Source organism: Orycteropus afer, unplaced genomic scaffold, assembly GCF_000298275.1.
Source record: "Orycteropus afer afer isolate SDZICR_OR568_19922 unplaced genomic scaffold, OryAfe1.0 scaffold00078, whole genome shotgun sequence".
NCBI classification, from domain to species: domain Eukaryota; kingdom Metazoa; phylum Chordata; class Mammalia; order Tubulidentata; family Orycteropodidae; genus Orycteropus; species Orycteropus afer.
In genome coordinates, this window is record NW_006921665.1 from 5192973 (window position 1) to 5218825 (window position 25853).

The 25853-nt window shown below is 37.1% G+C and overlaps 3 protein-coding genes across 3 annotated transcripts in view; 2 read left to right on the plus strand and 1 right to left on the minus strand.

Annotated features, from left to right (window-relative positions):
• Positions 1 to 3547, plus strand: part of CRYZL1 (crystallin zeta like 1) — a 74817-nt gene extending 71270 nt beyond the window's left edge. The window contains exons 12-13 of the mRNA XM_007941268.2: positions 2887 to 2932; positions 3448 to 3547. Of these exons, the coding sequence (XP_007939459.2) occupies positions 2887 to 2932; positions 3448 to 3547 (146 nt within the window). The remainder of the gene's footprint in view (positions 1 to 2886; positions 2933 to 3447) is intronic.
• Positions 3548 to 4710: 1163 nt separating this feature from the next.
• On the plus strand, positions 4711 to 14235 carry DONSON (DNA replication fork stabilization factor DONSON). The gene is made up of 10 exons (XM_007941269.1): positions 4711 to 5007; positions 5419 to 5499; positions 7485 to 7688; positions 8992 to 9170; positions 10100 to 10278; positions 11061 to 11143; positions 11266 to 11366; positions 11799 to 11997; positions 12829 to 13041; positions 14098 to 14235. Exons 1-10 carry the CDS (start codon positions 4711 to 4713, stop codon positions 14233 to 14235), a joined length of 1674 nt encoding a protein of 557 aa, XP_007939460.1.
• A 1703-nt stretch (positions 14236 to 15938) lies between these two features.
• SON (SON DNA and RNA binding protein) overlaps positions 15939 to 25853 on the minus strand; it is a 31375-nt gene continuing 21460 nt past the window's right edge. The window contains exons 8-13 of the mRNA XM_042781008.1: positions 24355 to 24465; positions 23167 to 23283; positions 18792 to 18939; positions 16623 to 16694; positions 16398 to 16513; positions 15939 to 16097 (exon numbers count right to left, since the gene is read on the minus strand). Coding sequence (XP_042636942.1) covers positions 15939 to 16097; positions 16398 to 16513; positions 16623 to 16694; positions 18792 to 18939; positions 23167 to 23283; positions 24355 to 24465 — 723 coding nt within the window. The remainder of the gene's footprint in view (positions 16098 to 16397; positions 16514 to 16622; positions 16695 to 18791; positions 18940 to 23166; positions 23284 to 24354; positions 24466 to 25853) is intronic.

Sequence of the window (25853 nt, forward strand, 5' to 3'; positions counted from 1 at the left end):
GCCCAACCTTCCAAGGAGTGGCTGGTGGGTTTGAACCGCCAGCCGTCTGGTTAGCAGGCAAGTGTCTTAGCCACTATGCTACCAGAGCTCCCATATATTAAGTACTAAAGAGATTTCAAAATCAGAACATCCCCTTAATCTAGTGAATGTACAGGCTTAACATATTTCTGATTAAGTATTAAATTTGGAAAATGAACTCTTTTAACTAATTTTTTTCAGTTAATTTAATTTTAAAGCTACCTAAATGTCCAATCAGAAGGAAGATTGGCAATCTACTTCTGTAGTGATATCGCCTTGGAAACCCAAGGAGGGGCTCACTATGAGTCAAGTTCAAATTGACAACACATAACAACAACAACAACAACAAATGTCCAATAGCATTGTAATTATCAAGAATACCATGGAATGTTAACAACAGAGAACACCAATTAGAAGTAATGGTTATTATTGTCAATCTTACATGTCAAAAGCTTGGCTCATTGCTATCTTTGTTACTTAATTTTCTCAGTGTCCCCCTCCCCATGAGAAAGTAATTTTAACTTATTTGATGAATCCATGAACTGTGTTGAAACATGACATGTTTATATTAAATGAGTTCAGTTTTCCAAAGAAATATGCATTATGCATATATACTGCTGGCAATTACATTATCAGCAGTAGAAGTAGTTTGCCAGTTGTAAATAAGTGAATTAATACTCTTCAGGTTTTTCAGGGTTTTTTTTAAGGAGCTCAGGTGGCACAGTTATTAAAGATAACCTTTCAGTAACTGAAAGGGCAGTGGCTTGAATCTACCACCTGCTCCATGGGAGGAAGATGTAGCAGTCTGCTTCAGTAAAAATTACAGGCTTGGAAACCCTATGAGACAGTTCTATTCTGTCCTGTAGGGTCACTGTTGACTCACTGCCTGTAGGTTTGGTTCAGGTCTTTTTTTTTAATCTTTAAAATTTCCTGTGATATTATTTTCTTATTTATATTTTCTAAAGTCCTGAAGCCAATTTTAATCTCCACCTGTGCAGACCCTCTCAGTTCACATGAGCCAGTTGTTGCTTGTTAACTTCACATGAAGATCTCATTCCAAATGTCATGGTATGCCATCAGGAAGTTTCTCTTCGTGACATATATATACACGCAATTAACATTTCTTTCCTGCACACAATTTTTTTTTAAATTATTATTGTGATTTGGGTGAAAGTTTACAGACCAAATTGATTTTCCACACAGCAGTTTGTCTCATGACATCGACTGCAATTTCCCACAATGCAGCAGCTCCCCTCCCATTTCTTCCCCATAGTTACCTCTTCCCTGTGTCCTTCCCTCCCATGCACTCCTGCCCACTCCCCCCCCGAGCTGTCTCCCTGTGCATACACAGCCCATGATTGATCTCTCCAAGGAGTGTATCTACTTAATGTAAATGTTCCATGCATATGCCTGTCTTTTATTAGGTTACAAGCCACAGGAGTGAGTTCAATTCCAGACCTAAAGGGCAGCTAGGAACTATAATCTCAGGAGTTCAACCAGGCTCTATCAAACCAGAAAACCTCCGAGTGGTTGACAGTGGTAGCTGGCACCATCTATTTCTTCTGGTCTCGTAGCTGTACAGGCTGAGGATCACATGGTGTACTAATCGCTTGGACTATTGTTTCCATGAATCTTTGGTTTCCTTCATTCTTCTTTGCTCTGGATGAGGAGATCCATCGTTACATCTAGATGGCCACTTGCAAGCTTTTAAGGTCCCAGTCACTACTCCCCAGAGTAGGATGTAGAACAATGTTTCTGTGTAGTATGTTACTGCCAATTGAGCTTGATGTGTCCTGCAACCATGGTCCCAAGCCCACAGGTCCAACAAAACTTGCTCCTTCTGGGTAGCTGGCTGTGGCCAAGAAATGACTACAACCTTGTCCCTTGTCAGCTCTATTATATACCTGGGAATTCTTACAGAACGTACAAATACATTTGTAGAAACATTGTCTGACAACCTTATACATGGTCATGGGCACACTCCCCACTGCACAGACATACCTAATTGTTCAGCCTGTCCACCCATCTATCCACCTGTAGATAAATGTTTGCCTTCACCGACAACACAGTACTGTATGTGCAAAAGGGTATCATCTTTGTTGTCTGTACCTCCCATGCATCTGTTTTCCTCTTCCTCAATGCCACTGTGTTGATCACTTACATTTGGTATGTTGCCCATATCTTCACCCAAATCCGTACTTGTCTCTACCTATCTAACAGCTGCATACAAATTTTGAACTATTCTCAACAACAACAACAACAAAAAATTCACTGCATCCAGTTGGTTCTGACTCATAGTGACCCTTCCTTGGGTTTCCAAGGCAGTATCTGTATGGAAGTAGATTGCCAGTCTTCCTTCCGAGGAGTAGTTGGTGGGTTTGAACCTCCAGCCTTCTGGTTAGCAGTCAGATGCCTTAGGCACTACCACCAGAGCTCCTATTATGAACCAGGTAAGTAAATAAATGTACACCTAAAGTAAGAGATATGAGTGTTAATTTTTTTAAAATTAAAAAATGCCATAAATAGTGCAGAAATAAAAACCTGCCACTGTTCCACTACCATCGATTTGAATAACAATAGTCATTACTTAGGCTCTAAGCTGCTGCTTTCATCATTTGGTTTCAAAGTTTAGGCTCTGTCATACCATCACCTCTCTCAAATCCATCCATTTCCCTATTTTAGAGGTAAACTTAACAGTTTAGAGGGTTTCTGTAACTTAACATTTTGAATTTCACAGAGCACAAATCTTAAAAAAAAACAACTTTGCAACAGAATCAAGATAGGTGACCTGCCTAGCATCTTGTTTACTGAATAAGGGTTTTTTAAAATCCTTTCTTTTACTGCCACCTTAACAGTCCTTCCAGCTACGTATCTTAAAAGATGTGATGGAGAAGTTATCAACTGGTGTTTTTAGGTAGGCATAGTAACCAAATCTTTGTTCATTTTTCTGTTCTTAGGATAAAGCAAGCATTTTCATTTTTGTTTCAACTTTTATAACTGGCTACACTTGTTGCCTCCATATTTAGTTTTGTTTACAGAAATAGCTACTTTTTAATATTGCTCAAAGTGTGTCTGGTGGTAGTATTCCTAAAGATAGAATTGACACATGAGTTTTCCCCACTTCATCCCATCTGATATCCCGTTCTTTGCTTTCCCTCATCATTCCTCCCATAGCAACTTGAGAAGAATATGGTTGGTTTAAAAGAGAAAAGGTTGGATTTACTTAAAATTTACAAAAAGACAGTAGCTAAAGTAGGTTTTTTTTTTTTTCCAAAAAATTTAACCTTTTTTAATTGGAAATAATAATCGATAAGGTTGTTTAAATTATGTGAAGTAATTGATTTGAGCTATAATAATTGTCAACAAACATTCTGTGTGTTCTAATCATCTTTAACTAGACCTGAAATTTCTAATTTAATTCTTCCTTAGACCTCAGTTGGATGAACCCATTCTACTATATGAGGCCAAAGTTTCCATGGAAATTGTTCAAAAAAATCAAGGAAGAAAAAAGCAAGTTGTTCAATTTTAATTTTAATTCTTCCACAGACCTCAGTTGAATGAACGTTCCAATATATGAAGCCAAAGTTTCATTCAAAATTGTTGTGAAAAATCAAGGAAGATAAAGCACGTTGTTCTGTTTTTAACCGTGTTCTCCTGCTAAGACAAGATGCTCAGAGTTACATGAAGTATTTGAAAAGTCGATTGTTGTGCACATGGTCAAGATAATTGTATAACAACTGAAGGGAATATTCTGAAAACCTCTTCTGTTGTCTCTATACATTTCACCCCTGCTATAAAATACTTACTTGAAGAAAACTGCTTTCAGCAAAAACTACTCTATTGATAAAGCTGTATTTTACTATACAGTTTTTTTTTTACTATACTGTCAAAATAACGTTTTACTTTTGTTATCAACTCCATTCTCGACATCTTCTTTGCTTAACAAAACTTTGCTGCTGTAACTTTATCATTTGCGTGTATTTTTAAGCCTCGAAGGATCTAGCCCATAGGCACTTAATTTTTTTTTTCAAATATTCATTCACTCCAGGGTTCCCCAGGATCAAACAAGAGGATCACAGTAACTTGCCAGTGGAAGCTACAGTGTGTGCGAGGAGGGTGGTCAGGGCTGTGCTAGTTCAGTGAGGTTTAAGATACTTGTTTAGAACAGTTCTCTATTTGGGGGTTGGGGAAGGAGGCCCAGGCCCCTCTGGCCATATTTTGGCGTCGCCACCACCTGGCACAGCTGCACAAGTCGGATGTTTCCTTTTCATCCAGGCGCCGTGCTCCGGGCTGATCTCTTCCTTGCCACGTACTTAAGTAATATCTGTTTCGGTGCCCAACAGGGTAGTACATAGAAGTGCCCTGGATTGCGTGCGTTTTAGGCACGCCGCACCCAGCGACCTGACTGCGACCAAGGAGCACTCCGGGGACAACCGCGCCTGAAAAGGGTCTCTGGGCAACATTGGGCTGGCGAAGGCGGAGTCCGCCTTCAAGACCACAGCCTGGCGGGGTGGGAAGGAGGGAAGTGGGGACTTACGGCGCATGCTCGGCGCAGCTTTACGTCGGGGGCGCGGTCTCGTGGTGGCCTAAAGCGCTTGCCCAACGCGATTCCGTGTCGGGGGTGGGGCTGGTCCGCGCGCGCGGGAAGTGTTGGCGGGCGGCGGGCTGCGAGGCCCGCCGTAACTGTGCGTTATGGCTCTCTCCGTATCCGGCTACTCGCCCAGTTTCAAGAAGCCCCCTGAGAAATTGCGGCTCCGCCGGAAAAGAGCTTGGAAACACGGGGCTACCGCCTCCCGGACTCCGGAGCTGGCACCCCGACGCGCCGCGCGGGCCGCAGGACTACCTCTCCGCCCCTTCCCGGCGGTGGGGAACACAGGGAGCGGAACCCCGGGCCGGAGGAACCCCTTCGCCCTCCTGGACAACAGGCCGGCGGCCGCCGCCGAAGCCCTCGACGGGCAGCCCCGCGGGCACCTTGAAGCGTTAGGCCGGGTGAGTGCTTCGTGGCCAGCGGCAAGCGGTACTTTATTTTCTGGGTTGAACAGGCTGAGAATCCGAGCCTTGGAAATGGGCGCGAAGATTGAAGCCACCCGTGCCATGATGTACTCTGATCACTAGGAGCAACTCCTGGACAGTGGAGTTGTGTGAAGGCGCCCTGTTGTGGGCGTGATCGCGGCGGCGCGTCCTGCGGGAAGTGAGGGACACCTTAGGCGCCTCGCTGCCCCAGCCCTCTAGAATCCTGGGTTGGAGGAGGCTGGGTAGCAGCCCACTTAATAGGGTGTAGTGATAAAGTTGGGAGATAACTTCCAGAATTAATGAGCTTGTGCTTATGATAAACGTGTGACAGGCTCTGCACATATATAAAGCTAATTTCGTCATTTAAGGGTATTTTTTTAACCTCAGGTTTTAGATTCTAATCAAGAAAATGATTTGCTATGGGAAGAAACGTTTACTGAAAGAACAACCAATGTTCATTTACCCAAGGTAAAACTTTTTAAATATCATTACAATATAGTTTCTTTAAATGTGTTCTGCTCAGAAGCATATTGGTTAGAAATGTTTCACAGAAAGCCCTGAGAAACTGATCCTGTCAGTTGTTGGTGCTATCAAATCGGCTTCTATTCATAGCCACGCCATATATTAAAGTAAAACACTGCCCAGCCCTGCACCATCCTCACAGTCTTTTTTATGTTTGGGCCAATTGTTGCAGCTGTTGTTTCTATCCATCTTGTTGAAGGTCTTCCTTTTTCTCTGACCCTCTATCAAGCATAGCAGCCCTTCTGGCGCTGCGAAAAGGTTGCCATTTAAACCCATCAGTGGCTCCCCCCCTCCCCCCGGAAAACATGAAGCAGTCTGCTTCTGTAAAGATTTACAGCATTGCAGAGTGAGACTCAACTCCATGTCAGTGGGTTTGGGTTTTGTTTTTTGTTTGGTTTTTTGGGCTACCAAGCATTATGTCCTTCTCCAGGGACTTCATATCGGGTACTTTGGCCATAACATGTCCAAAGTATGTGAGACAAAGTCTCACTGTTTTTGCTTCTAAGGAGCATTCTGGCTGTACTTCTTGCAGCCCATGGTATATTCAGTGTTCTTCCCCAACACCATAATTCAAATACGTCAATTCTTCTGTCTTCCCTTTTCATTGTCCAACTTTTCTCATACATATGAGGCAATTGAAAATACCATGGCTTGTGTCATGTGCACCATAGTCATCAAAGTGACATCTTTGTTTTTTTAAGATTTTTAGGAGATCTTTTGCAGCACATTTGCTCAGGGTTGAAAAGATGTCATCAGTCAATATCAGTGATGTTTATGATGGCAACCAACACCAAACTATACATTGTAGATGAGAATTTTTCCATTTTACCTCCAAGAGTTTTAACACTCTTCCTTGGGTAATGACTCCTCAAGCTCATCTCTCAGATTCATCCCATCCAGGCTCAGCTTCTTTTTGAACTTAATCCTTCACTAGATCTTCAAACCAAATCCCCAAATTACTCACACAGGTTATTGCATAGCACTGAACCTCAATGTTCCTACCACTTCCATCCCTCCACACACACTCTTGATTCTAGTCCCCAGGAACTTCTGTTGTGATGTCTCAGTATATGGATGGTCTGCCCTCATGGTAGCAAGCTACCAGAGTTCCCCAAGACCCAGTCTTGCACCCTTAGAAATAAGTGGCTTTCTTCCCATGGTGTATTGGAAATTGTTCCTTCGTAATGTTACTGAAAAAAATCCTTGTGATGTCAAGAATATTGATCTGAAAGAAGAGCAAACTAGGTTTAAGGGGCATTTTTAAGGTCAAGAAATGCTTCTTAAAAATTGTCTTTAAAGGCCTTACGCACATTAACTGAGGGAGATAGCCCTGGTTCCAGAGTTTCAAAGGCTTAAAAGGTGCTTTTTAAAATGCTTGGGGTGATTTCTACTTGGACAACAGTAGCAGGAAACCAAACACATCCCACTGCCATCGAGTTGATTCCAACTCATCATGACCTGATAGGGTAGAGCAGAACTGACCAGAGGGTTTCTGAAGCTGTAAATCTTTATGGAAGCATGCTGCTTCATCTTTCTCCCTTGGAGCAGCTGGTAGGTTCAAACTGTGACCTTTTGGTTAGCAGCCAAATAACGTCTTTGGCCACTGAACCACCAGAGCTCCTTACAATAGCCATAGTAGATTTTAGTTTTGTTTTTTTCTCCTTAATTAAGATCATAATAATATATGACTCTTACAACTTAAACAATATATAACTATATAAAAAGTTTGGGCTTCCCAGAGATAACCACAGTGGGTAGTTTATGATATCTTCCAGACTTTATCATACCATTTTGTATATTTTCAGTGTGATTTATTATACAATCACATTCTAACAGTTTGGTGATCACAAGAATGTCAGTTGATGATGAATCAGTAGGTTGAAATTTTTCTTGAGATTCTACTGATTTTTGTTTTCTTTGTTTTCTGAAAGACTCTGAAACTTTCTCCATCTGAAACTGATATTCCATCCTCGGAAAGTACTGAGTTACCTGTGGATTGGAGTATTAAAACTAAACTCCTTTTCACATCTTCTCAACCCTTTGCCTGGGCAGATCATTTGAAAGCACACGAAGAGGCTCAAGGTCTTGTCCAGCACTGTAGGGCAACAGAAGTTACCTTACCTCAAAGTATACAGGTAATTCTGAAATAAAACAGCCATGCTTTAAAATAACAAATAAGTATTAAAATGTGCTTTTCTGCAAAATGCCGTTCTTTAGTCTTCTAAACTCCAAACCAAACTGACTGCCATCAAGTCGATTCCAACTCATAGCACCTCTCACTAGCTTTCCAAGGGTGTAAATCTTGTCGGAAGTACATTGCCTGTCTTCCTCCTGTGGTGCAGCTGCTAGGTTTGAACTACCAACCTCCTAGCTAGCAGCCAAATGCCTTGCCCACCATGCCACCAGAGGTCCATTCTTTAGACTTAGTACTAGGTTAATAATTTTTCCTTCCAATATTGTTTTTCTGACATTTAAAGACACAGAGAGACTTGGGAAGTTTTGTATTTTCTGATTTTCTGAATCGTGCTTTCATACAGTGGTGGGTGTGTGGGGTTTTTTTGTTGTTGTTGTTTTTGTTTTTTGTCAGATTCCGCAACTGCTCATTACATTTAGAGACTTATACTGTCAATTAGAATGTGTTTCAGGCAGGAATTTAGAATGTATTGTTTTTTAAATACACTAATTCTTGCTACCTGAGTGATGGTCTATTGTAAATTTAGTTATTGAGTTCTGGATGGTTTTAGAGAAATGACATTTCATTACTATCAAACATCTCAGCACCTGACTGGGCTGATGTAAGGATCACCTAAAGGGGAGGTATTGGTATATCTTTTCCAATGACTAGATCAGGAGGATTTGGGATTCACATAGTTTGTTTCTACTGTGTACTTTTGAAATATTTACAGGGGAGGTTGAATATAGTTTTAGCTGTATGTTATAAACTACTCCTAATGATAAAAACGAGTTCTTGTGGCATAGTACCTAACACATTTGACAAGCTAACCAGAAGGCTGGCAGTTCAAAGCAACTGGCCAGTCCTCAGCAGGAAGACTAGGCAGTCTACTTCTGTAAAGATACCACCTTGGAAACCCAAGGAGGGGTCGCTATCAGTCAGAACCGACTCAACAGCAGTGAGTTTGATTTGGTTCTTTTGAAATGATAAAAACATAGTCTTTGTTCTCAAGAATGTTAGAGATGGGAAACTGTTCCCATCTAAAAGTGTTCCTGATAATTAACAGACTGTCACTGCCAGCAAGAAAGGTGTTTCTTAAACAAGGATAAACTGCATTTTAGCCCGTATAAAAGTCACTGGCACTTTTCTATAGAAAGCAGTAGAGATTCTTAGATTAAGTGCTTAATGTATTTAGTGTCTCTCTAATGAAATTTTGTATTTCTAATGGGGCAAAAAAAATGCCTGATCTTACCTCTGGATCTTAGGATCCCAGACTCTCCACTGAGCTCCGCTGTGCCTTCCAGCAAAGCCTCATCTACTGGCTCCACCCTACCTTGCCATGGCTGCCACTGTTCCCTCGTATTGGAGCAGATAGAAAAATAGCTGGAAAGACAAACCCTTGGTCAAATGATGAAACCCTGCAACACATTTTAATGAGTGACTGGTAAGAGTAATAAAAACAGTCGTGGAATCCAATAGTGAGTTTTCATTTTACCAGTAAAACCTATTGCTGTCTATTTGACCCCAACTCATGGTGACCCGATGTGTGACAGATTAGAACTGTTTCATACGGTTTTCTTGGCTGTAATCTTTACAGAGACCTTTCTTCTTGAGCACCACTGGATGAATTCAAACCAGCAGTCTTAGGTTACTATTTGAGGCCAAATTGTGCTACCCAGGGACCTTTATTTTAGCACTAGTCTGTCGTATTTGTCATGTGAAATGCATAATGGTAAAAGGGTGTCTACGTCTTTCTGAATTATTTCATCTGAAAATGTTAATTTCTGGTACTTTAACTGTATATATTTTCTGAACTCATTCTTTATGCAGTTGTGAAACACATGTGTTTCATATATACAGGCATAATTCTTTAATGTTTGTTTTTAGCAGTGGCTGCTTCAGTTCTCATCAACAGAAGTTGCTCAGACAAAGTCAACCACCAATAAAGTTTTTTAAAAATTGGCTTATGTTCAGGTGGTAAACACTATTTCTTAGGAATTAGATATCATGCTTGGTAAAGTGGAGGGTCAATGAAAAAGGGGAAGGCTGTAAAGGAGATGGATTGACACAGTGGCTACAACGATAGGCTCAGGTATAGCAGGGACTGTGAGGCTGGCGCAGGACCAGGCAGTGTTTGGTTCTGTTGTACATAGGGTCGCTATGAGTTATAGCTGACTCAGTGGCACCTAACAATAACATTACCAATTTCAATCCTTTAAAACACGAGTTTAATGTAACACAATTCCAACCAGTATCTGTAATATTTCTGTTCTGTTTTAAGCCAGGTATTATATAATTAATTAAACTTTATATGTTTAAATATTGAGTTAAATGTTTAATAACACCTAATGGACAGCTTTTTTTACTTCATAGGTCTGTGAGCTTTACTTCTCTATATAATCTACTGAAAACAAAACTTTGCCCATATTTCTACGTTTGTACCTATCAGTTTACTGTCCTGTTCCGGGCAGCAGGATTTTCAGGAAGTGATGCCATCACAGCTATCTTATCTCCCACAACGAGAGGTTTAAGAGAAGCTATGAAGAATGAAGGTAAAACACTAAATTTAAAGAGAGAATACAATTTTTATAGTAAACCGTTGTTGTTGTCATGTGCCGTCAAGTTGGACCTGACTCATAGTGACCCCTCCTTGGGTTTCCAAGGCAGTTTCATTATGGAAGTAGATTGCTAAACCTTCCTTCCGAGGAGTGGCTGGTGGGTTTGAACTGCCAGCCTTCTGGTTATAGTCAAGTAAACCCTTAGCTTTCCTTAAAAGTTAAATCATTTGAATCTTCTTTTATCAGTTGCGTGCCAATATTATCTTAAGAAACGCCTTATTTCTTAATTTCTGATTTTGTTTCAGCAGTGATTTATTTGTCCCCTGGCCAGTCTTTAAGTAAATAGTGTTCCTCTCTGCTTTCTCAAGTAAAAGACACACTAAGATGGAAAGTTAGTTTTATGGTACAAATTACCCCCTTGACGTGATTTTCACACTAGGTTAAGACCAATTAGTGAATTATGAAATCAGTTTAGTAGCCCCAAGCAGTATTTTTTTTATTTAATAAAATAGACTAGAATATAATTTATGAACAGTTACTACATGTAGTGGGTATATGTATTGTTTCCTGTACCTTTTGCTTCATGATTGTATGTGTATATGTGTTTGTGTTTTGTGGACCGCTGGCAAGAAAACTTGAAAGCTACTGCCTTAGTAGATGAATTATAAAATCTTGCATTTTCAGCTTTTGTACACTCTAAAAGTAAAAGCACACCTGTTAAATATTTTTAGATTTTATTAAAGAAAACTCTGATACATGTCTTTTTTCTAATGTAGGTATTGAATTTTCTCTGCCTCTAATAAAAGAAAATGTCTGTAAGAAGAAAGCCTCTGGAACCAGCTTGGGACGTGGAGAGTATGTAATCAAAATAAAATGCTTTACATCATCCGGTGACTTTTACAGCCTCAATGAAATACTTTTGTAGCAGTAACAAGCTTTGTGAAATGGAAACCCTAACTATAGCAATTTCCTAGGGAGCAGCAAGCAATCAGTGATGAGGATGAAGAGGAAAGTTTTTCCTGGCTGGAAGAAATGGGTGTGCAAGATAAAATTAAAAAACCAGATATACTCTCTATCAAGCTGTATCCTTCCAGTTGGTTACTGTTGCTATTTGTGAGCAATTTAACATTAAGTGGCAGTTTTATGTGACTGTATTCTTAATCACATTAAAATTATCCATCATGATGTTATTAACAAGCCGTAAGTACCAGTAAACTGTTATTTGAAAAGTGAAAACATTCCATTTTTATTAAGTCTGTAGAGGAGCAGAACATGTTTTTGATTGGAGAACGAATTAGTCTTCCTTAGGTGTCAATTTCTAGCAATTTCAGATGGTCAAAGAAATCATTTTCCTCTAAAAGCCATTATATTGGTTACTGCAGAGAATAGGGATAGCAAACGTATTTCCTTTGTATAATGGAGAACAGGAGACCCAGGTGATTGAGAATCCAGATAATTGTTTTTCTCTTCGGTGTGGGATTTGCATTTGGATTTTCCTTGATTTTTATCTACAGGCGTAAAGAGAAACATGAAGTACGAATGGATCACAGGCCTGAGTCTGTTGTATTGGTGAAAGGGATCAACACTTTTACATTGCTTAATTTTTTGATCAACTGTAAGAGTTTAGTTGCCACCTCAGGTCCTCAGGCAGGACTTCCACCAACTCTGTTATCCCCTGTAGCTTTCAGAAATGCCACAATGCAGATGCTTAAGGTAATAAAATGAAGTAAAAGAAATTCTACACCAACCCCCGTAACCTAGCTTTTTAAGTAGTACTTTACTGTTTTTAAAAGACAGATTGTGATTTTTTAATAACCAACTCCTTGTAGCATTTTTGTGCATGTTTTATTTTTGCATTCCTTCCAGTAAAAATTTCCTTGACATGAAACTTGTCAGGGTTTACAAGAAAACAAACTTTTCTTTATCAAATAATTGACAACAAAAGTATTTTGGTGTTATTTCTTTTTTGCCATAAGAAGAAACTGCTTAATCTTACTTGGTTTCATTTGTATACCAGTAAAGAACAGTCAAGATTATATAGATCCCAAAAACTGAATCATGAATAGGTGAAAAAACACTGGTTGGGAAAGTTGTTACTATACATATTAAATCTCGGAAGGAAGGTTGGGCAATCCTACTTCCGTAGTGATACTGCCTCGGAAACCCAAGGAGGGGTCGCTATGAGTCGGGGCCGACTCGACGGCACATAACAACAACAATACATATTAAATATTAAATAGCAATAGAGTTGAGTGATCCACTAATATTCTGCTTTAGAAGTGTACTAAACCAGAAAACATAAATACTGTATGAAAAAAAATTACATTCTCAAGTCGTGTAATTTGGAGAGGATGTTGGAGATCTTGAGAACTTAATATTTTACATAAGATTGTTTTAATGTCTTAGGAACTACTTTTGTTCCTTGATATTTATAGAGGAAAACCCAAATGAAAATTTATTAGAGACAGTTATAGGAAGGGAGCTCTAAAGCACCTTATCTTGAAGATGGCGATCCTAATTTTCTTTCTTTAAAATTTTATGAAGGCACGAAGTGTAAATGTGAAGACACAAGCTCTTTCTGGATACAAAGATCAATTTAGTTTGGAGATTACAGGTCCTATCATGCCTCATTCTCTACATTGTGTGACCTTGCTACTCAAATCTTCCCAGGGTGGGTCTTTCTCAGCAGGACTGTATACACATGAGCCAACTGCTGTATTTAATATCTGCCCACAAGTGAATAAAGTACTAGATAAGGTAAGTAGATAGCTTTAAGCAGTTTTGTTTATACCATTTTTTTTAAGTGCTCTAATCAAACTGAGCTTACTCAAACAAGCTGGGGGAAATTTTAGTAATTAATGATAGAGCCAACTTTTTTCAAGTTATCAAAGGACAGGACTTGGTTTTAATCAATTAATGAGACAGAGGGATGTCTGTATTTAAGTTGCTTTTGTGAGGTAAATTTTCTTATTCAGTCTCTGGTACTCTTTAACAGTGACTAAAAATTTCCTGAATGAAAAAAGGCAAGTTTTGCATTGTTCTCTTAAGTTCCAGAACTTCAGAGTGAGTGCCTGGCTCCTCTGTATAAGTTTATAAAAATTTAAACTTTCAAATCAGAAGCATGATTTGATATGTCTATTGAATATTTGCCTTTAATTTTTAACATAGTTTTCTGTTTGGAGGGTTCTTCAGAATTTAAAAAAAAACCCACTGCCATCGAGTCAATTTCGACTCCTAACAATCCCCATTGAGTTTCCAAGGCAGGAAGTCAAATGCTCCATCTTCCTTCTGCGGAGCTACTGTTGGGTTTGAAGGGCCAACTTTACTGTTAGCAGTCAAATGCCTTGGGCACTGTGCCACCAGAGCTCCTTTCTTCAGAATCAAGGCCTTTAAAATCCCCTCATACTTCATCAGTTTGCCAGATTTGTAAAAATGTTTTAGGATTCTGCTAATCAAAAATTTAGTGTCACTTTCTGGTAAGATGATGAATTTTTTTTTTTGTTGTGTGCTGTCTAGACAATTTCCATTCACATCAACTCTATCTAGGAGCCTAAAACTGCTCCACAAGGTTTTTCAGGCTGTAATCTTTATAGTAGCACATAAAGATCTGTTATCCCACTGAGCCACTGGTGGGGGTTCATCTTCTTTTGGTTGGCAGCTGAGCACTTACCCATTGCACCACCCAGGCTCCTTTGAATTCCCCTTACCAAGCCTTTAACACCTGGTTTATAAACATAAATCCAAAAAAAAGATCCCCATGATTATTAAAAACTCAGTGTTCATTTATACTCACTTGCATATAAATTTCCACAGGAGAGTGTTCTTAAGGAGCTTGCCAATTGTGGGTTGCATCCCAAGACCCTGGACCAACTCAGTCAAATACCAGTACTGGGGAAATCATCTTTACGGCATGTGGAAATGAATGACTACATTTATAACTGGAGATCCTGAACACCAAAGTAAGCCAAAACGGAAACTTTGAGGAAAAAAGCCTTCTAACAAGGAAATTCAAGATTCTTTAAAAGAATGGCTTTAAAATTCATTTTGGAAGTTTAAAAGAAAGGAAAAATATTCAAATGTTTGTAAACAAAAAACACATCAATTTTATTACATGCACTGAGGATTAAGTTATTAAATCAACATTTTCTACTTTACTATTTTAAGATTAGATATCAAATATGAAGGTAACTCCAACTTTTTTTTCAACTACCTCAAGTAATTTGAATGAAAATTCTAGATCTTTACAATCCAGTTATAAACAAAGTAGAAAATGGAACTAATGTCTCCTTGCAAATGGGAAAATAGAGATATTTGAGTAGTTACACTATTGTACCAGTGACATCAGCGTAAAAACATTTAGCATTTACCCAAGACTAAAAATTATTTTATAGGTTCTTATTTTATAAAGGCAGAAAATAGATACTGGGTTGAATGTTGGTCCTTTTACCTTAGCTTCCTTCCTATTGACTTAAAATTAATCTATTTGCAAATATATTTAAAATGTATTCTTTTTTAATGCTTGTTTATTTACAGAAAAAGGTATTTTGTATTCCATATAGAGAATTAAGAGTTGTAAAGTGTGTTCAGCTTGAAAGTTGGTAAACTAGTACATAATGTGCTTGTGAGAGGTATTTGTGTATATACAACTCAAATTTTCTTAAATAAAAGTGCTTAGAAGTCAAAAGCATCGGGAAAAGAAATAGTATTTGAAGAAGTATGTGTTCACTTTATAGTCCAGAAAATAAACCACCACATTTATTCCAGAGAAGTTTGTATTTGGGCCTTAAGCTTTTGAAAATAAAGTTTAGAGACATAGCATATGAATAGCACTGTAATACACATGAAATAGTCTATCAGACCCTAAAAATTAACATGAACTTAAGCTTTCTCATAGTCAACAAAATAGTGGCTGGGTGCCGATTTTATTAGATAAGTTGGTTACAGCATTTTAATTATTTTAAATCTATCTAGGTGTAGCTGAAATTCAAAATGCACATCAAAGTAAAACTATTATCACAACTCAGTGCCATACTAAATGTACTTGGCCTCTGCAGAATTCTAGTCAGACTTCACTGTGACTCCCTTCTCATGGCCCATCTGGCTTTAACAGGAACACAGGACTGGTCATTATACAACATACCACTTTCTTCTTATAACCTCTATAGAACTTTAAGGGGAGGTGGTGGCATTAGCCCTGTGGGACAGATCTTGCTTGATTACCTCAATAACACTGGCCCAATATCTGTCCAGCAGAACCCACTGTGAAATAGTACAAGGTGCACAGCCCTTCAATGATTACAGGCAAGTGTTACAGCAGCCTAGCCGTAAGGAAGGGGAGTTACAGCATAGTACAAAATACAGTATATAAAAGCGTTATTTAACATTCCACACTGAAGATTACTGATGCCTTCAAACAATTGTTTGGATGTTAGCCACTTAAAACAAATACATCACTAAGATAAACAATATAAACATACCAAAACCCTGTATGGTTAAATACAATTTCCATGGTACAAAAAAATCAAAGCCTGGAGATGTTTGTACAGATTGCTTTTTACACAATGTCTCAAATTGCCAAATATTTACAACATTAAGGAGGAAATACATTTTGATGCACAGAAAATTATCTGAAATGATTAATATAAAACCTCAATCTATCTACGTGAGGCACTCCTGAAGCAAGTGGCATTAGCCATGAGGTCCTTTGGTACAAGGCCCATTGCTTGAAGAACCACAGTAGCTGCTGTGGCTTTAGCATGCTTCTTATTAGGGCTGGCAAAGCTGGGCTGGTAAGCGCTTCCATTTATCAATACCTATTCAAGAAAAACATACAATTGGGCTGGTAAGGGCTTCCATTTCTCAATACCTATTCAAGAAAAACATACAATAAGAACAGCATCAAACTTTAATATCTATTAGCTTTGTATTTTTTTCACTAAATGCTAAAAAAATAATTTACACAACTATAAATCCCACCACTCTACCCACACCATATACATCCCCAACCCACAATTAGTATATTAATCTTGTGACCACATGCTTATCCCTCACCCTCTAGCATTAAGTCACCAAATTAATAAATGTATACAATTAGTGCAAAAATTTATATTTACCCTAAAGAGGAAATGTTTGCGATGATCAGGGCCACTATCATGGACCAAAAGAAATTCAGGTGGTTGCCACCTTCTCTTATTACAGATTTCCATCAAGGCAGACACAGGATGTTTGCCTGCAGAAAGCAAAAATAACCAATTACAATTTATTCCCAACATCTTTTACAACAAATTATGAATTCAAGGTGGAGGTGGGCAGGAGGAAATTCCAAAGTGTACTCTCACCTGACAGATCCTTCATTGCAGCAGAGAAGTTCCCAGATCTCTTTTGTGCTCTTTCTCCTACTGCAACAAGACCTTTGAACGGAAGGGGGAAAAAAATCTCATGTTCATAAATGTCAAGGCATCACTTTAAGTTATATAATCTAGTAAAGCAAAGATTCCATCTGAACAACAATCTATGCCTTCAAATAAAATATTTGAGACTCATTTGATTGATCAACCTTAACTTCCAGTTTGCTGGGTTTCAATATATAAATCTCTCTTTTCTATTACATACACTGGTATTAGAAACTATAAAAATTTAGTTTCTTAGGCTTATTTTACTCAGTTATCAAAAAAGGTAAGAATTTTAAGCCAAAAAAGTGAGAAAGGGTATCTCTGTAAGGATAAATTAGTCATTACTTCCCCAGCAAATTAGGTTCTTTTCTGGTTGCAGACACAGAGCATTTCCAAAATCATTAAAAACAGTAATTTAATGGTATTAACTTCAGTAATCTTCTACGTCACTAAAATAGAGGGGAAAATCTCAATTTTAAAAATCAGTGTGAAGAAGTATGAGATGTTCTTAAAAGATAAGCCTAAACTCTTTGCCTGTGCTCCTTTTCCCAGTGGTTTATTACAAAATCAACTAGACTAAGTTCCTTGTAGTACTATTCCAAAACAGCGCTTTTCCGGCTCCCATGTACTAGGGAGAACTCTTCAACAACTCCTTTGCTACGACCTTACTGGGTATGCTTTCCCAAACCTGCCCTAGGAAATGCGCTGTACAGTCTGAGAACTTTCATCCAGGCCATGCCGCACAATTTCCAGAAAACTGTTACTTGGAATAATTATGCAAGGCATCCATGGCATGGTCCAGTCCTTCCGATAAATCACCTCTCGTCATAGAAATAAGCTATTCATTAAGAATCTATTCAACTTTTATGAGTAGCATAATTTCAGTATGAAACAATATAAATACAGTCCTTTTCTAGTGTGATCAAAAGCAGCCATTTTTAATGCTACATTATAGGATAATTATGTTCCTTGTAGCCTATCACATACAGGTGATTGGAATAAATTCCATGTAATTTGAACTTAAATGGCAAAAGTATTATAATTCTGATTAAAATGTTGCAGAGCCAGAACATTTCCAAATTCATTAAGATATTACCTGTATTAACTCTAAGAATTTTCTGTATGACTAGAAAATCCCAATTTTAATAATCAGGTTTAAACAAGCTCTTAAAGCCACATTGAGCTGGCAAACCCCTTATGATTCTACTTAGGACATTTATTCCAGGATAAGAATAATTTAAAAGATACCAATCAGCTGTCGGGTGCTAAGTATATTCAATATAGCCAGTGCACGCAGGCTACAAGAGCCTTCCAGACTTCTGAAGATAGCAAAATACACGTAGCAGTAAAGGTTTATGGTGCCCTAACACAAATTATTTTTTATTATAAACTCACTGGCAATATGAAGAGGTAACAATGTCAGCAGTCATTCTACTACTCACCAGCCCCAACCCAACAGAGATCAACTACTGAGCTTGTAAAGAGGGACAAGCAACAGGGGTTTATGGAGAGAAAACAGAAGCACTGCAATGGGAAATAAAGATTAAAAAAGAAAAACTCAAACCTCAGAAATAAAAACAAGCATATGCCCCTGCCAAAAGAAATTGGCAATTCCTTTTTTTCTGGACATGGAATCTAGTTAAAATTGTAACCATATTATTAGCTATATACACATTTCCATAATAGTCAGCAAAGAGCAATGAGAAAAGTTGCCTTTTAAAAGCTCAAATTAGTGTCTCCAACTACATTTATATTAAAATAAGCTGCAATATATGAAAGTAGAGGAGCTCTAGTGGCATAGTGCCTAAGGCATTTAACTGCAAACCAGAAGGCTGGTGGTTTAAACCCACCAACTGCTCCACAAAAGGAAGATGTCGGAAAACCAACGAAGGCCACTATAAGTCAGAATCAACTGGAAGTCTGAGGTTGATTTTTTTTTAAATATATGAAAATGGGTTAAACTTTTTTCCAACATACATTTTTATATACATACATTCTTCTCTCCATGTATACCAGAATTACATCTGTATCACTGAGATTAAACAGTTTATAAAAGCTAATAAAACCTTAGTTGTTGAAAGGAGATATAATAAACATTCAAAGAAAATTTCTTACCTTTTCGGTCAGTCTTAAAATCAACTAGAATAGGTTCCTTATTTCCTTCTTTGTTTTTTCCTAATCCTTCTCCTTCCCTCCAGCCCATTTTTCTCATCAAAACGGCTCCCATTCCTCCAGTTACCGGGGCTGCTCTTAAGAACTGATCCTATCCAAAGAAAGAAAGGTAAAATGTCCCCATTTTACGGTTAGAATTTGATTATAAACTCACTGGTAACTTTCTTTAAAAAAAAAAAAACTTATTTTACATCTACATCTGTTAAAGTTACTATAACAAATTTAAATGCTTCTATATGTTTGGTTTGCATTATTTTATTTTTACATTAACATAATAGTATTTTATTTGAAAGTCAAATAAGGCAAGTAAATGGCAGTTTTAAAAACAGTGGCCCTTATGCCCCCCTCCAAAAAAAAATTAGAACACTCCTGTTTCGTCCACTATTTAGGTTCACTGGTATCTCTTCTTAGCTTGCAAAATAAAAAGAAGGCAGTGTTAAAACATTCAATAATATTAATTGTCTCACGTGTACCTAGTTAATAAATCATTTAGAAATCACTTAAAAATAAGTTTGGACACTGAAGAAGCATATTGCTGTCATCCAAATTTCTTTCCCCATTCTACCATAAAGCAAGTATAAATATTTTACATAGAAAATTCCTATGAACCAAAAAGTAACTCTTTCAAATAAATTTATACAGTACAAATATATCTATTCAATAAATACAAGACAGTCACAGATGATACCCTGTAAATATACCAAAATGAATTTGAATTCTTTTAAAACCTAACTTGGTGTTAAAAGACTTTTAAAAAACTCCTTAAATGTTTACATACCTAGGCCTCGGTAGCAGCAGTGTTGTGAATAGTAGGGCTGGCACTGACCGGGGCAAGAAGACAGCTACAAGGATTTGGCCCTGAAACAAGTTTCCATATAGAGGGGTGAAAGTTCACAGGTTATTCTGTGAACAGTCATCTCTCTTGTATCCAACCCACTGAACCATAATTTCCATCAAAGCAGCAAACTACTTAATGTCATAAGATACACAACTGTATACATTAGCATGATCAGTTATTTTTACATGTAAGTATTTGATGCCTTATTTTAAAGGGCATTCATGTACATACAACAAAACAGTATGGAATTCTACTGTTGATCTTTATAGCCATTTACAAAATATATTTAATATTCATCTCCAAATCATTTATTTCCCCTTGTGTTTAAATACTAGGTATATTTTCTAGCAATAACTTATCAATAGAGGAAGACAAAAATTTTTGGAAGTTCTGCAAACAGTATACATTATCATTTCCTACATTGATAAGTTAATACTAAATTTAAAAAGTCTTACTTTACACAGTTGTAAAACTGTATAATCATATTTATTTCCCAGCTTTTTAATTACATGCTAGGGAGAAAACATGCCAATGATGTATGACTAGACATTAAGTTTAACAAGGTGCTCTGATGGAAGGAGGCAGCTGTGGAGGTAAAAACATACCCCTGGTTCAGTTCCTTTATTTGGTGCAGGCCATGCAGTGTAGATGTATAAAGAGAAAAGTTAGCTGATGCTTGGATATCAACTGCCTTGATGCTACACACCTAGGATGATTTTACTTACTTCCAGGTTCATCCGCCCCTCTTTTCCAGGAAACACTCCTAAAAAAAAGGGCAACTGTGCAGAATACAATACAAACCCACAAATAACCCAGGTTTCCAAGTTTGTTTTAGATTCCTTAATATCTGCATCTATTTCTTTACTCCATTGTGTATGCAGTTCAAAAAAATTGCTAATTAAACCAATGAGACCACAACAGTAAACAATATTTACCAGGATATGTCCAGATCATTTCATTCCAGAAAATAAAGGTTCTTGTGAATCAATTAAACATTTTAGATGTTTTACTGATGAAGGAGAGTATTTATAAAACCTTCATTGTTTCATCTAATATACTGCAACAAATTAAAAAAGAACACGGAGAATGTTGGCATTCCGTGTAGATTTTAACATTTAAAGAGGGCATTAAGATTAAAGCCAGAAAAGCCGAAAATCATTTGAACAAGTCTTTTAAACACAACTCAACATTTAATGAGTGGAAAGTACTTGCATTATCTGACAGTAATTTTCAACTTTCAGTTGCCTTATGACTCCCTGAATGTTCTGCTCATTTTTATAAATAAAATGTTTCTTCCTTAAAATATTTACTGCAAATAATCTTCAGTAATTCTACACAAAAGAACACCGTACTGGAAGCATTGCTTTCTTCTGTAATTATTTAAAATTTGATCTGATGAACACATCTTTATCTCATGATAATTTATCAAAATAATTTACTTCCTAGGATGTATTTACATAAAATACAAGGACAAATCTTTGAGCTTTATATATGCTAAATCTTTTAAGATTTACATAAAATTTGTGAACTGTATACACTACTGAAAAATACAAAAAAAAAAAACACTTCAGGGGAAAATTAGCAGGAAGCCAAGTGAATTGCTGTGAGATTCACATTTTAAAAAGTTATTTATGTTAACAACATGATGCTATACACAATTATATAAGCATACAAATGAAAATTTTGCAGTGGAAAAACATTCAGCAGTTTCTACCTTTCTAACTCATGGCTATTTATGCCAAATAGCTAAGCACTGCTATAATTGTCAAGTCTACCTTCTAAAATACCGAGTTAATCTTTAAGATCAAATAATAAGAATTAAAACTATTAAAGAAACAGATGTACAAGTATAATTCTTTCCACTAAGTTAATACCCATTTTCAAATACTACACAAAGCACTCTTACATTTTAAATACTGTAATATAAATTTGTGCAAAATGAATCCAAACTTACAAATATTTTGTTATGCTTCTCATACTCTTTTGTCCAACACCAACCCCCAGTAAACTACATAAGCTACATGTTTTTAAATGAATCTGACCATGTACTCATTATGCACATATTAGTGGAACTATTTCCAAAAAAGAATTGGCAGGCAAAGTGAGGATATTTGTTTTATATTAATTTTGTTAATAAGAGAATCAGAAATAAAGCTATCAAAACTGAAATAACTGTTACGAGATTAAAACATCCGAAGCAATCAATGTCTCATTTTTCCAAAATTCAAGGCAATTTGTCACAGGTACACTTCACATTACTTATTAACCACTCTATGAGGCAGTAATAAATACTGTCGCTAGTTGAAACTTGGAGACTCTGAAATTCCAAAGAATTACTTGCCCATGATCACACAAGGAGTCAGGAATACAGCGGGATAAAGAAACCTTCCCAATCCATTAGACCACGCAGCCTCCCAGTTTCAGCACTGCTATTCTGCCAGTACTCCTGAAACAAATTTCCCATCACCCAGCCAACCAAAAGCCATGTCCCTTCACCAGAATGTACTTCTTCACAAAGCCCTTCTTAACCACCTAAGACTCCCCCGACAATGAGGCAGCCGTAGGTGGAGTTCACAGGTCTTATTGCAGGAATCTGAAACCAGGTGCACCTACATCTTCGCAGCACGAGGCGTCCATCCTCTCCTTTGATTTTAGGTCTTATATGTCCTGTTTTTTCATAAGATCAGTGGTTCTCAAATTGAGCCTGTGGATCACCAGAGGCCACCAGGGCCTAAATGGTGGTCCACAGATAGCATTCTCCATCCCCACCCCACCTCCTTCACCACCCTTCAGCACTACCCACCCCACGCTCCAGCCATCCTCCCCCAGCCTTCCAGTCCCATGGCAAGATCGCCACATGCAGTGCTACTATTAGGGCCTCCCAACCACTTGCTATAACCAATGGCTGACAACAATTAGGGACCTGGGATTGGAGGTCACAAGAGGGGTAAGGAATAGGGATTTTAAGGAGGGTGCAGGCACTAAACAGGGGGATAAGGAAGAAAGCAGAATAGAGGAATGGAAAAGTAGGGTGGTGGAAGGCTCTTGGGGGCAGTGATCCACCAAAAATAAACCTGTAATAAAGGATCCCATGATGAGGAAAAATTTGAGAACCACTGCTTTGAAATTATTAAGATTAGTAGCCCAACAGGAACTGGAATATTCTGAACAGCACCTGATACACTGTTGGCATTAAAAATACAGTTAAAATAATAATACCACCACCACCAAAACCACCAGCCAGCAATAAAAATAGCCTAAGGATATAAATTAGGTGGCTGTCAAGCCGTATTTATATATTTGCCATTGTCTCATGAATCAGGTCCATCTTCAGTGTCCATCCTGGAGCATACACACATAGCAAATTTACTCATGAACTTCAGTTAGAGTTATTGGGCTCTTCATGCATTTTTAATAAAACAGTTTCTAAAAAATATAATTTCATACTTCAATACTTTTGCATGTGTATACATTATATACCTTTTTAATCCAGGCTTGGGCACCAGTGTTGGCCAACTGTTCTTGTGTCAGAACCTGTACTCCAGTACTTCCTGTGAACTGGCCAGGAATAGAGTTCAGCTGAGCCCAGGCATCAATCTGAAGAAAACAAGAAGCTTCAATTAAATAAAGTCACTCATCTGGCTAAAACGCCACTGGTAAGAACAAGTAATTAAACAAAAATTAAGGTTTAGTTAGTTCCTAAATATACTGGGTAATATTAAGTATTAAACTTTTAAAACAAATATTACATTTATATACATTAAAAATTAAGTATTGCCCTAATCCTTCAAAGAAGTTTGAAGCAATTAATCCAACAATGAATCATTAATAAGAGTTAAGTATTTAACAACTAACTAAAAAGTACAGCTATAATACTCATTCTTCAAACTATCACTGGTAACAAGAGAAATATCTGAAACACAAAAAAGACCTAATATGAGAAAGGATCCTGTCCCATTCTTACCTATCTCAGACAAATGCATTCCAATTAATGTCATGATAATCTGTGTTTTAATTTATTAAATTCCTAACATATGCTTAAATACAGGAAAATTTCCACTCTATCACCAGCATTCATTATGATGGTTAAAGAACCACCTGTTACTCATTCAAATTAGTTACTGAGCATTTGATATGGCAAGCATTATTTTCCATATTGGTCTGAACCTGCACTACTGTTTCCATCTAGATCTGCTGTAGAAAGGTACAGTATTCGTGGAGAAGGTATCTACTGTTAAAAGCATAGACTGTGTACTCAAATTGCTTAGATTTAAATCCCAGTTTTCCCACTTACTAGATACCACTTAACCACTGTTTTCTCAGCTGGAAAATGGGAACTAATAACGGTATCTGTATTTGATAGGGTTGTTGTGAGCACTAGATGAGTTAATATATGCCGTTTTTTTTTTATAAACCAGCTGTAAGCTCCATGAGAGCAATTTTTCTATGTTCTCTCAGCTGTTCCTGCCACATACTACACAATAAGCATGTACTAAATAAATGATCACACCTCAGATTGCTTTTAAAGCCAGATAATTAAATGGTTTTATTTTTTTGAGTTCTCTAGATAAAGACCTGTATTTCAACATCATACCAGACTTTATTATGTCACAATTCAATCATTTAGTTAGTAAAATTTTCATTTAGACATTAAAAACTGCTACATACCCGTTCCTGAGCTCGATTTAACATGCTCATGGCTTCAAGGTCAAATGCATTCTCACTGAGTCTTTTCTGAGCAAGTGCTCGCTCAGTCATTGCTGTAGAGATGTCCACAGGCTAAGAAAGAAAACATAGATAATTATCTTAAATTACCAAAGCCCCCCCCCAAAAATTCTGAAAAGTGCTCGTAATATCTTTAGTTGCAGTATGTCAAAAACAAAACAGTCTTACATAGTAATGATCTTGTAAAGTAGGCAGAAGATTCAGAAAGATAAAGTTCCCTCAGAAAATGGATGGAATTGTTACTACATATCAGAGGCAACAGTAAAACCCAAAGTTTTTGACTGATTTCAGCATATTTTCTACTACATCATACTAAAACCACATAGAAAGTTCCATCAAGAACTTTCTTATTACCATAACTTTCAGAAGTAGTAAGCAAAGTTCTTGAATTAGCAAGTGGAAAACCATTATTGTGTAAATGATTTCTCCTTTACTCATCAGCACATCTCTTCACCTTGCAGTAGCAATGAAGTAGTAGTTAAGTCTTAAAAACCCATTACTTTCAAAGAATAGATGCAGATTATATAAATCAAATTAATCTTGTGTCAGTTTGCATACATTTATAACTAAAGTTAAATTATTTTTAAGTACATGATAACAGCATCAATTAAATTGAGATGTTTGAAAGGTCTTAGTCTTTTCAAAGCTTAATACACCTTTAACACCTTATGCTAAATAGGTGATTTTATGTTTTAACTTTTAAAATGTTTCTTAATGGCCAAGAAAATTCTTAAGAGTAAAACTCTGAGCAAATTCCCACTTTGCAGACTTGTGGAAGCCTTAACCATAGGAGGAAAACCTCATTACTTGATAATGGGCTTTGTACTAAAATTAAGAGCTCAGCTCCACTAACTCTTAATCTTTACCTTCTAACCCCACTTAACCCATTAATATTTTTAATTATTTCACCTAAAAATTGTTTTGGAAAATGCTTATCTGGCATGAGGGAGGTTATTATTTTCATATACATATTGCATAAATAACATAAATATAAGGAAGTCCGTAAAATAATTAGATACTGATTTTCCTTTTTTAAAAACCTAAGTAGTTAAGGGCTAGCTGTGTGAAACTATGTTGTTATGAAATACTTCTTTTAAAAAACAAGACCTACATAGTAGAGATATCTGTAAGAATGATTACATGAATAATCATATTCTCATGCCTAAGCACATTCACTGTTCCTTTCTCTAACTCCAGAACCTGAATCATTCTCAGTTATCTTGCTGACTCACTTAATATTCCTTTAGCTAAATCAAGCTTTTTCTTACACAGAAAAACTATAATTTTTATATTGCCTTCTAAAAATGAAGGCAAAAGCTAAATTAATTCTACAAAATATATACAGAATTTTTAGTCAAAACATAGAGCAAATCTATGTAAAGTCAGCCTGAAAGACTAAGAAGTTAGTATGTTCACTTATCCCTTCTATTATCTGGTCCATT